At 30.5% G+C, this 12,917-nt stretch overlaps 1 protein-coding gene across 3 annotated transcripts in view; it reads right to left on the bottom strand.

Annotated features, from left to right (window-relative positions):
• Positions 1-12,917, bottom strand: part of AIMP1 (aminoacyl tRNA synthetase complex interacting multifunctional protein 1) — a 34,454-nt gene that overhangs the window by 17,973 nt on the left and 3,564 nt on the right. For all 3 annotated transcript variants that reach the window (XM_063108277.1, XM_063108274.1, XM_063108276.1), the window contains exons 2-4: positions 6,685-6,818; positions 3,219-3,332; positions 1,046-1,210 (exon numbers count right to left, since the gene is read on the bottom strand). In XM_063108277.1, coding sequence (XP_062964347.1) covers positions 1,046-1,210; positions 3,219-3,332; positions 6,685-6,793 — 388 coding nt within the window. In that variant the 5' untranslated portion in view covers positions 6,794-6,818. The remainder of the gene's footprint in view (positions 1-1,045; positions 1,211-3,218; positions 3,333-6,684; positions 6,819-12,917) is intronic.

The following is a 12,917-nucleotide window of genomic DNA, read 5'->3' as shown; positions in this document are numbered from 1 at the left end:
TTCTCAGAATGTATCCCCCATCATTAAATGACAGATGACTGTATACAAGAAAATACTGTAGTTTAACAGTACAATACATCTATATCCATATATATTTTTTAACTTTAATCTACTTCCTAGGCATTGAAATACCTTTATCAGGAATCCACATTCAAGAGGTAATTATAATATTAAAATCTACACAAAGAGCTTTGTTAGTTATCATTAAGGGATTTCAGATGTGATTCATTGACAATGAATGATGCTCAAGATATATGGCAGTCTAGAAAGACTGTAATAAGACCTCTCTATAACCAGCACTATACAATATAGTAGCTGCCAGCCACTATAGCTATTTAGTTTAAAATAATTAAAACTAAATTAGAAATTCAGTTCTTTAGTCACATTCACCACATTTCAAATGCTCAACAGCCATATGTGGCTATTGGCTATCACGTCGGACAATACAGATACAGAGCATGCCATCATCATAGAGAGTTTCATTGGACAGAAGGGTTCAGGACCTAAAGCTTCTTCTGGTCTTGTGTGCTCTCCATTCCCCAACAGGAGGACTCTGCTGCCTCATGTGACTGAGGCAAATGGTTGATTAATCTTGCATTCAGAATAACAGCGCACTTTTATTAGAGAATACAGACTACCAAATTTGTAAGAACAGCTATATGATTGTTTTGTGCCTACTTCTTAATAAATTTTATAAAGTGGAAGAATTAATCTGACTTGATTTCAAATGTAATCATACCACCTAGTGGTGAAGTTGTGTAGGAGAGAATGTACAGCCCCTACCTATATCTAACCACTAGAAGCTACCGTTTACCAAAAGGAACTGTCAAATGCTAGATACTAAACTGGCTTAGGTTAGTTCACAGATCCCTTAGCCATTTTATATTTTCCAAAAAATTGTATGTTCCAACATCATATTGTTCCTAATTTTATTCAAGCACATAAATGTTTGAACTTTCTTTTTGATACCATTATTATCATCATCAAAAATACTGACATCTGATAAACCATCAAGAATTAAATAAGCTTAAAAGTCAAAAAATACCTTTCTTTTCAATTTTCTCTTTCACCTTCTTTTCTTCTCCTCCTCCTTCTATCTGTTCTTTCACACCAGAAGACATGGTTGTTATTGGTGTGGATTGTATCACATTTTCAGACACCGCAGAATTAACTTGCAATGGAGTACTAGATGGGAATGGTATTTGCTTCACTGATATAGAAAATAAAACAGATAATGCCATTTATAATAAACCAACAAATAAGATGAAAAATATAGAATTGTAAATTACAAATACAAGGGGTCTTTCAAATGTCATGGAAAGATTCACATTATATTTTCATACTATTTTTCTATGAACTTTTTGAAATACCCCCATATGAACTCTTCTTAAAAGAAAAATTCACTGTATTTGACTATCAAGTATCTATTATCTTAGACCATAGAAAGGCTACCAAGAAATTAAGTTATTTCAACCATTATTGAGGTAACAAAATAAAGGCATGATTCCTATTTAATCACTAATTACTAAACTGAAAAAAATGTAGATAACAACAATAATAACTAACATTTATGATGGACTCACTATATCTCAAACACTTTCTGAAATGCTTTATATAAATTAATTAACTCATGTAATTTTCATAAATACCCTAAGAAGTAGGTCTTATTCAGGTCCCCATTTTACAGATGATAAATCAGAGCCATCCAGGAGTTAAGAAATTGACCCATCACACAGTGAGTATAGAAATAACGATTTGTACCCAAGCAGCCTATTTCCAGAGACTGCACTCTCACGGTTTGGCAAGATGGCAAGTTTTTCACTCAGGTTTTCTTTTATATTAAACAATCAGGTTGGAAAGTATATTAACATTTGTCATTTGTATATTAGAATTAATGGAGAGACAGCATACCTGTACATAATTCTATGTCAAAAACAACTTTTTAAATACGAAAGGAAAGTCCTTCAGAAATGTTTTAAGATATTAAAAACAATTCACATACTCCAGGAAACAAACAAAAATATAACATAATGAAAGATTTTGATGTGGCTTAGATTCTGGCCAACATTCAGACCACTTTTCTGAGGTATATCCCTGGAGGATATTACTCCTTTTACTAACGTGAATTCCTATTTTATTTTTCACCATTAGACAGAATTCACCACTTTAATTCAAACCACTGATTTGGTTTGCATTTCCTTGATAAAATTAGAGTTTAAAAGTCTAATGTTTACAGAGGCAATCATCTAGCACTGGGAGAAATGAAAAGCAGTTTTATAATGCTAATATTTTAACTGCTCACTTAATTCTGTACCTATATTCCAAATCTACTAGTCTTGGAAAGCATCAATAGTCTCAAATTTTCCGTTGACAAATAATATTCTCTCTAGGTGATAGCTCTGAGCACACATCATTGATTTTTCCCTTATTTTTATTTAGCTAATTAAGGACAGAGTGTATAGTAAAACATTCAAAATAATTCACTGACAGAATAATGGTCATAAGGAAACAGTAACAGAGGCTTTCACTATACTTGAGCCTCCGCAACTCACCCAAGATTTCCTTTAACACAATCAAATGCCTTTCTATATAGTACTTTGAAATTGTAACAAAACTATTATTATTATTGTTTTTATAATAATGTAAATTTACCTGGCAAGTTTTAAAATTCAATAAAATTTTTAATTCTAATTACCATATAAAACTGTAGTTGAAATGATAACTATCTGCTGACTAGATAAGTTAAAAATTGTATGATTTCAGGCAAATTATATCACTAAGCTTCAATTTCCTCATATATAAAACAAGGATATTTGTGTAAAAATGTTTTTAAGGATAAAATAAATAATACATGTAAAACACTTGGCACACGGTGCTCTGCATAAAAAATTTTTAATAAATTTTAATAAATGTTAACTAAATATTATAATGGCTAATTTTCAGTAAGTATTTATAGGGAACAGTGATGATCAAATTGAAATATAATACAAAAAATTTAAAGTATAGGTTTTTCAACCCTAGCTTTGCCACTTTTTGTGTGACCTCAGGCAAATAACTTGCCTTTTTATGCCTCCATTTTCTCTTCTGAAAAAGAGGAGGAATGCACAGTATGGATGCTATAAGATGAGAAAACAAGCATAATACTCAACATAATAAACAATAAATGATATAATTATTATTATAAATCAAAACAACCTATCATTTCTATATTTAATCACCTCCATTCTGAACTTCTGCCTGAATTAGCTCCTGTTTCAGTTCTTCAATTTCTCTCTTCAGTTTAGCATTTTCAACCCTAAGTTTCTTCTCTTCTCTCAAAGTTGCCTGCAAAACTAGGATGAAGGAAGTCCAGTTAAAATATGTGTTTTTTCAAAGGTTTCTTATGCAACATTTTATTCTTTTACTTAAAAGAGAGAGAGAAAAAGGAAGAAAATCTGTGAAACAATAATGGAACAGACAAGATTTCGTTTATGAATCATTTTCCTAGCTTCTATAAAGATGCTTACTAAAATCAAATTACTACCTTTTCATCACTGTAGCTATAATAAAGGGCTGATGGTAAATAACTTAATAACCTGGCACAAAAGTGTCAATAACAAATAAACTGTAAGAAAGAGAGATAAGTATTAGATATATTAAATAATATATTAAAAAGTCTGAGACCGAATAATAATAACACACAATGAAAAACTATTGTCATTTCTTTCTTTTTCATTATTACCTTTTAAAAGAAGCTGAATACCCTTGTATTTCTAACGTCTCAGACTTGAGCTGGTCAAACATTCAATGAGTGAAATAACTTCAAAGATTTGCTCATAATAAAATGTATATGTTAAAGGAGAGCAATGGAGCATACAAAAATATGACAGAAAAACAATGGTTCTCAGTGAGGCTGGTACTGCTCCCTATGTGGGATTTTGAAAATCTGTGGGATTATTTTTGGTTGTCACAAATAATGGGAGTGACTACTGCCATTTACTGGGCATGGGCCAGGGATGCCAGATGTCCTGCAATATGCTGGATGTTACTAGAAAATGAAAAAGTCTCACATCCTGCAGAACTTTTCACTGGCCCATTATATATTTATATAACTGAAAATCCTATTAATACTTATTTGAGCCTAGATACTAACTACTCTTTATATATAAATGCAAAGTATTTTTAAGCATCTTTATTATACCTGAATTTTCCAGGAAACAAGTACCATGTAAATCAAGAACAGATTGTACCTTGTTTTATTCAGAGCTTTACCTAAGGAATCATTCATCATTCTGAGTAAATTAAATATATCACTGAAAGATGCTCCTGGTATCTGAGATGCCTACACAAAGGCAGACTGAATATATACCTGTACAAGTCAGCATTGTACCTCTTGCATTCTTGGTGATTCCATGTACATGAATCATGTAGCACATGCCCTTCTCATACTACCTCTGGTAGTATAGTCCTGTCAAAGTACTTACTTACTGAAATACACATTATCATTATTACTATTTATAAATTACTTTCTTTTTATTTCTCTTCTATATTACATACAGGGTAAATACACATTTTGAAATTATGTATATAAGTTGCTTATTTTATGTAAGAAATATTTTCTTTCTAAGATATGAAGAGATTTTATAAAATATTTATTATAAAATGGGGTCAATGGAACTGACAACCATCAGGAGAGGCTACAAAAGAATAAAAAAAAAATTATCAAAATTGAATTGCTACTCAAAATGCTAGGAAATAGCTACCCATGAGAAAAAAATTCAGTTTCTAACACACATAATACCACACAAGCAACAATCACCTCTAATCTCTTCATCTTACTAATGGAAAGAAATATTAGAATTTTTAAGAAATAGGAAATTCCTGGGAAACATTATAAAAAGAAATAATTAAAACAATATTTTAAAATTAGGGAAAAAATCGGTAAAGGAAAAGTTATTTTGGAGAGTAAATGTAGGTTCTGTAAGCCATTCACCATTTCTTTACAACTGTTTTATTCAAAGCAAATTTAAAACCTAATGTATATTGTTCTTTAAGACTGGGGATTTTTTACAGTTTTATAATTTGTTTTGATTTTGCTTACCTTAACTTCAAATAAATGATTTACATATTAAGTTAAAGATTTCTGATATTCATGTGCATGCTAATCTTTTTTAAGTAGATATGAATAGATTTCATATTCAAAAGCCAACACCACTTCTCTAAAATTTAGAAGAAATTATCCATATGTCCAATATAGTACACAATTGCTCCAAATGATAAAAAGCCCTTTATCATTTCACCTCTCTGGTCTAATGTTAGGTCTTGGTTTCTGGTTCTGTGAAAGGAAGTGTTTTGTTTTCTTCAGAGAAGGGAAGGAGTCTTAATTCTTCATGTTTATTTTTCCCTCAAAGATATGTCTAAAATGAGTATCTAAAGTTTTATCTTATAAGCCTTATGATGTTTTGACCTGTGCAGTTGAACTTTTAGATGAAATTTTCATACCAACACAGATGGCAGTTGGCAGCTGCTCCGGACTTAGACCATGAATCTCAGTACTGTCACCCTAAGTCCTAAGTCCTTCTAATAAAGAAGACAAGACTAGTTTACTTAACTAACAAATAAAGGAATACAAAAAAGTTGAGAGGGAATGAGGATAGGGGTCTCAAGAATATTATATTAGAATACGTCTAAAAGTGTTGAAATTTTGGTTGGAGAAGATTAGAAGGTAATTAGCAACTCATTTATAAACAAATATAAAAACGCACAAACCAAATGATGCAAAAAAATCTTTTTCATCTAAAAATTCATTTCCCAGGGCTAATTAATAGCCAAGAACTATCAATTTTTATCAGTTTGACTAACAAGAGCTATTCACCATTTTCTTCAAGGCAAGATAATATAAAATAAATTTTGATAAACCTGTCTAAATTAGGACATGATACTATAGGCAGCTCAAGGAAAAAAATAGCCATCACTTTTTCTTTGCTGTAACCAAAAGGAAATCCAAAAGTCAGCAAATGATGATATGTCAAGTGATAAGAAACTGCCAAATTTAAGTTTAAATTTTGGTAAAAATTGTTGCAAAAGGAAAAGCTCACACTATTTTACATAGGAGAGAAGACATTTCTATTAGTGATAGCAAAAGATGTTGGAATTTCTATTATGACATTATAGTTGACTATTAAAAAATAAGATATATTTAAACAAATAAAACCAAAACCAACCTAAGTCCTGGAGGTAGAAATCCAGGCTCAACATTTTCGTACATAAAATGGTAATTTCTACATAAAACTTAAAGAAATACTTCCATGTAAAAATCATTTCAGAAAATGCCTTAGCAGGGAGTAATATGAAAGTATACATTCTCCTCTATACAAGATTAGAGGAAATATTTGATTTCATATTTGATTTCACTCAATTTTCATCATTTCTAACCTCTAATGCTATACCAACTTATTTTAAACATTATAATCTCTGTTTACTAGTCGTGAAATAATACATTTTCTCTCCATATCATATATTCACTACCTACAAATTCTAATTTATCTTAATCCTAGAATATTGTCATGATCAAAATATTAAGGGAATCTAAAAGTTATCATGAAATGATTAAGTAATAACTTATGTGGCAAACATTTTTTTTTGGCTTGGTCATTACACGAATTCTTTTTAAGTATCTCCTTAAAAAATTTAAAATTTTCTTACTTGCTTTCTCCTTAAGAAGAGCAACTTGCTGCTTAAGATATTCAATGATTTGATCCGCCTCTGCACCCTTCTGTTCCAGTCTCTTTAGAACAGCATCACTGGTTGCCATTTTTGCCAAGAAACGGCAGAAAATCCTAAATGAAAAGGTAAAAGTGATAGATTACACTGTGAAAGGAATAAATTTATTATACAGCAGACTGAAAAAGCTGTCTGAAAAGAAAAACATTCTCTACTGTAACAGATCAATATGTTAAAAAATCACTTTTCCTATGGAAAGCAACAAACCAAGCAAAAGGCAGAAATGTCAAGTAGACTAATTCCTGAATCTGGAAGAAGAAATCTACTTTGTTTCAAATGCACAAAACATGCTATTTAACTACATTTAAGGTTGGAAAGTTTTAAAGAAAGCTTTGAAATACTGCAGGATATCATAAGACAGATACACTAAGGGAAAAGAATAACAATAACCTTAACTAAGATGATGAGTTAATGAACACACCTGTGTTCCAAAGTAAAGTGTTACTAACTTCTTTTTATATGGCATTTTAATATACTGAATATTTCTGTTTATTCAATTATGTACAATTTTCAGGAGGAACACATGATTTAGGAAAGGCAAATATTAAAAGAAAAAAGATCAACAATTAGGAAAACACCAATATTAATCACATGCCTACTCAGAAATAACATTAGTATATATACTATATCCCTTATTTTAAAAAATTATTGGAATTTTAGTTTTATAATAAATACATAGAAATTTTAAAACATCCTATCAGGGTAAAGAAAAATGCAAATAAGCAAACATGAGAGATTAATTCATCATGTTAAAGTTTAAACTGCCACATATTAAGTTAAATAATCACATTGACAAAATAGAGGGTTAATCATTAATAATACCATGAATTGCTCTTTTTTTGCCTGATTTAATATCACTTTATAACTCAAAGTATTACAATGACAAGTACTGCTGAAATAATTCTGACTTTAAATAAGTAAAGCAGCACTCAATAAATAGTAAAACTTTTTTGATAAAGAAAAAACTTGGCTAATGGAAAAATATAAGATTTTAAAATTTCAAGTTATTATACAATATCCATCCAACACAAAGAATATTCTGAAATGTTTACCAACTCTCAAAATACTTTACACTAAAGTTGACAATATATGAGACAGACACAATACAAAAATAAAACACTATAAAAACACAGTTGCTAATAAATGAAGAAAATATAAATGGGGGGAAAGTTAATCTGGAAAAGCCATGGTAAACTGCTTGTTTTCTATATGGGCTATTATTTTAACAGTTTAGAAAAATATAGATCAAAAAAGTACAAAAATTCATAATGAAGATATCAACTTTTAAATTCTCCTATTTTTACCAAAGTGAACCCACAATATCGTGTTGTTTCTTAAATGTTTGCAAAGCCAGAATTTTAGAGAAAAAACAGAAATGATATATCTGAAGTTAAAAGTATAAAAGCTATACTCTTCTAAAGTCTAGGACCCTGAGTTATAGCATTCTTAGTTAACATCTTTCTATTCTAGTCTAATGTAAATAATGATCAAATATACTCAATATGTGAAATATAGACATCGCAAACAAGTTATAACAAGTATGTAATTTGGCATAATCTGTGATTTTTACTTCTCTGGCAAAGAAGTATTTGATGAATTATACTAAGATGAATGTGAAATTAGTGAGTGGTACACTTTAGAAAAACACAGCTTAAAAAGGTATGGCTGATAAACTGTCTTATACAAATTTAAAAACAAAAAACAAAAAAACTAGTAATCTAGTATCTTAACTGATATAAAACAAATAGATTTAAGTACAGAATAGTCTTTATAAATGAGCCAACACATCTAGAAAGTCACCTCACAAATAAATACCAGACAAGCTGCTGAAAAAGCAAAACATGAAACTCATGCCCTGACTCACACAAAAAATAGTTTCAAAACCTTCTAAGACTAACAGTAACTTACTAAATAGAGATCATAAATCATAGCCTAAGAGGAAAAAAACAGATATACAATTTTACTGAGTTGATAAATCTATTAACTATCTGCAAAGTATAGTGACAAAACTGAGTTAAATAAAATGTGACTTTTAAAAATACATACTGAAGCATAGGTAATACATATTGAAGAGAGAATGCCATGTTTCAAAATATAGAACACAAATGAGCTGAACACATTAAACACATATACACAACTAAGAAGAAACAACACGATAAAGGGAAGTGATAAAACTTTGAATGCAATGGATAGAAAATACAGATGAGAGAAAAATCAGAATAATCCTCAGTCATTGTTATCTAAAGGTGTTAAGGGAGTAGGAATACAAAGTGAAAAGACTTGTCATACCAGTTTTTCTAAAACCAAAATACTATTATCACAAACTGAAAACAAAAAAAACGGTTACAGCTAGTTAAGACTAGGTAATAATTCCAGTTTGGCAGTGATGGTTTAACCACTAGCTTCTGAATTTAGTCTGAAAAACATATTTATAAGTAAACTATAAGAAATGTTTTTTAAATTAAAATCTGTGCAATAAAAAAATATATATCACCCTCATACAAAATAATGGGTTACTGACGAGAAGTCAAACATATATATCTGCCTCTCACTCTCATGCAATACAAAAAAAACTATGTAAAACACATAAAGTATAGTAAAATCGATTTTTAGATAATTCTTATGCTTTAACTTTAAATACTACAGGATAATAATATGCTATACAGCTATATATTTTATGTGATTAACTATTTAATTATAAATATATTATAAGTATAGGTTATATACCTGGTTATAAAGTTTACTTTTTGCTAAGTTTTAAATTGTTAATTGTTAAATAAAACCAGGATTGAAAAATGTATATCACCTGCAACATTCAGTAAAAATGGATTTATTCTTAACCAAATAATTAGATAAAAGAAACATGAGAAATAAAGAAGAAAAAGAGAAAACATGTCAGTAACAGAGAAATGTTAGTGGAAAACACATCATATTTAGGACATGAAGTCTTCAAATACTGACAATAGAAGGGGATAACAGTGATCCCACTTAACCATTCATATATAAAATAATTGTAGATAGTAGAAGACACGTCAAATTTCCTGATAGATATTATTAGGTAATAATACTTAGCATTTACTTGTTTTCAGTTATCTGTTAAGTCCTCTTCTAAACACTTTACAGATATTAACTTAATCATTATAACAACACTATGCATAAGGTACATACTACTATCACTCCTTCCCCTTACATAGACATACTTAGAATTTATTACAAGAGTGATAAAAGTAACGCGGAATTGGAAATCACACAGGCCTTGGATCAAATCCTACCTACCCTTTGCCCCTCTGCCACTTAACAGATATGTGACTTTGATCAAGTTACTTAACCTCTCTGAGCCTTAGTTTTTGCATTTCTAAATGGGGATAATTTTACATATCTCACAGGGTTGATGAGGGCCAAAATGAGATATATTACATAATACTTAGCAAGATTTTTGGCACATAGCAGATAAACGGTAGCTACTTACCATATGTCAGGCACTGAGCAAAATTTTAGGGACACAAAAAAAGACAGGGTACATATATGATCTTCACCTTCAAAAAGCTCATGATATAGTGGGTTACCTATGTCAATATTTTCTAGGTCCCAGCGTATGATTTTTACATTTTCTGAAGGATTAAGGGTATAACAAATAATAAAAATACAACTTATAAAGATTGATATTAAAAATATACTTAGATAATTTGGTTAAGCTACATGTTAATTTATCAGTGGTATGCAGTCCATGGGAAGGATAGATATTGATATATTCACATTAATTCTGAATTTTGCTTTTATAGCAGTGAGAAAAATGTGTCCAAGAACTCCTGTCCTCAGGAATACAATAAGACAACAGCCAATTGAAAATTTTTGCACACTTTCCCCTACAAACAGGTATTGCCATCATAACTGTGGAAACTCTAAAGATAACAGATGAGATTATTTAAACATATGATACTCAAGGAAAGAACGTTCAGCAGAAGTAAATGGAATATAGTAGATTTCAGTTTGAAAGCCTTATGAAGAATCTTCTAAGAATGGTATAACAGTTGTCAGCTCTAGCTCAAAAGGCAAAACAACCCAGGATGAGCAATACATAATTTTGCCAAAGGCACACAACTGGCCAAGAATATCAAGAGAAAAATTGTTTAATGAGAATGATGTAAATTGTTCTGGTTTAAAAGAAGGAAAAAACGAATAAAAATTCACTGAATGCTTTCTGTTCAATTTTGCTGTTAACTTAAAACTGCTCTAAAAAGTAAAGTCTATTAAAAAAAAAAAATTCACCAAACCACAAACTTTAAAAAGCATGTGAATTTGAAACTTGAGAAAATGCTCTGCATTCTAATTACCTATGAAGAAAGTAATAAAACTCATTTGGTTATGCAGTAATTAATAGTTTCCAAGTTTCCATAAATCATTATTCATGATTTACAAGGGGTCTTCAAAAAGTTCATGGAAAGATTATCTTTTAATTCCATTTTTCCACGAACTTTTTGAAGGCATATACAGACTTCACCACTCCCTACTGTCTGCCTTGTATATCATATAGTGATATATTAGGTTGCTTTGAACAATTTTAACTGCCACAATATGAACAATACCACTACACAAGAAGCCTCGTTAACAGAGAAGAGTATTTTTTGCTAGAACAGTTATTTCTCTTGCAATAACCAACTGTTCTCAGCAAAATAAAACTCAGGAATGACTGTAAAATGTACCAGCTGTTAACACTGTCTACCTTTTCTCTACTCCTAGGTAACTGGTTATATGGAAATATTATTCATGATGACAATATTAAAAATTTCTTGTCTTGTGATATCTAAAAAAATATTTTAGATTAGCTTCTAGTCATGTCTATGTGTTAATAAAACTTTTCTCAAATGCTAACAGCCATTTATTGTTTTTAGAATTAGAAGCTCTAGAAATCAATTTTCTATTATTTGTTGATTAACTGCTATTTAAATTTTTCAAAACTATAGACTGGATGCATAATTATATGTTAATGCTTTCTAGTATTATGCAGATAATGATCATTAGCACTGGCAGAAGAACACAGCTTTTTGTTTTACAGCCAACAGCCTTAGTTGAATCACATACTTAACAGGTTGTGTAACCTTGGTAATGTTATTGAACTTCTCTATGCTTCATTTTCTTAATTCATAAAATAAGGGCACTTTCACCTGATTTCACTTCCTACTGCCTTGCCACCTCCTATCAGGGCTCCTTTTTCTTGACCTGTCCCTTTAATGATGATGCTCTTCAGGTTTTGGTCCTTATCTCCAGTCTCTTCTAGGAATTACAAACTGTCACCTCGCAGATCAGGTATGCCTTTGTATTCCAGGGTTATAGTGTTTGAAACAATTGAAAGTGAATGCCTTTGAGCACGACATATACAGACGTCACCACTCCCTGTTGTCTGCCACTTATGCTACCTGCTAGGTCCCTAAAAGTAATTTAACTTCATGACCCCAACTGTACTGTGGTCCCTGAGTTTGTCTCATGTGCTAGTTTTATAGTTGAGAACACAAATAAACACATTCTTTGCACTCTCTAAGCTTTCAGACAAATGGGGGAAACAAAGTAAATTGCAAAGGTTTTAAAATTAAGGTTATATTTAGGAAAACAGTGCTAGTTCAACAGCAACATTGCTTAAAGCTCAGACAAATCTTTTACGGTTCAACCCACTTCTGGGTTCTTTATTGAGCTTTATTATGCATGGGGCTTCTCACACGTGCTAATGGTAATAATAACAACATGTAACATTTGCATAGCATTTACTATGTGCTGGCTAAATGCTTTAAATGAATCATCTACGAATACTGTAATTATCTCCATTATAGAGAAGAGAACTTTAATTAAAATTAATTTGAGTTAGTATATGAGGATTGAAACTCAGGTCTGTCTGATGCTGGAGCTGCTCTTTTAATACCTGAGCTATAATTTCTCTAAAGAATATAATTATGAAGCATTTTCAAATACCAAGGAACACCTATCGACATTTATTGGAACTAGTATTCTCTAAAATAGCTTGGGAAAATGCTGGTTTAGTCTCTGTGATAAAATTTTTTTTAAAAAAAGATTATGAGATTAAAATAGTTATAACCCTTAATTAACTGCATGTATAGTAACTGCAAACATAAAACATTTATGGAGACAAAAAACCCACAGAA

The sequence above is a fragment of the Cynocephalus volans genome, chromosome 9 (genome assembly GCF_027409185.1).
Source record: "Cynocephalus volans isolate mCynVol1 chromosome 9, mCynVol1.pri, whole genome shotgun sequence".
In the NCBI taxonomy this organism is placed as follows: Eukaryota; Metazoa; Chordata; class Mammalia; order Dermoptera; family Cynocephalidae; genus Cynocephalus; species Cynocephalus volans.
This window is presented reverse-complemented; position numbering and strand designations above follow the sequence as displayed.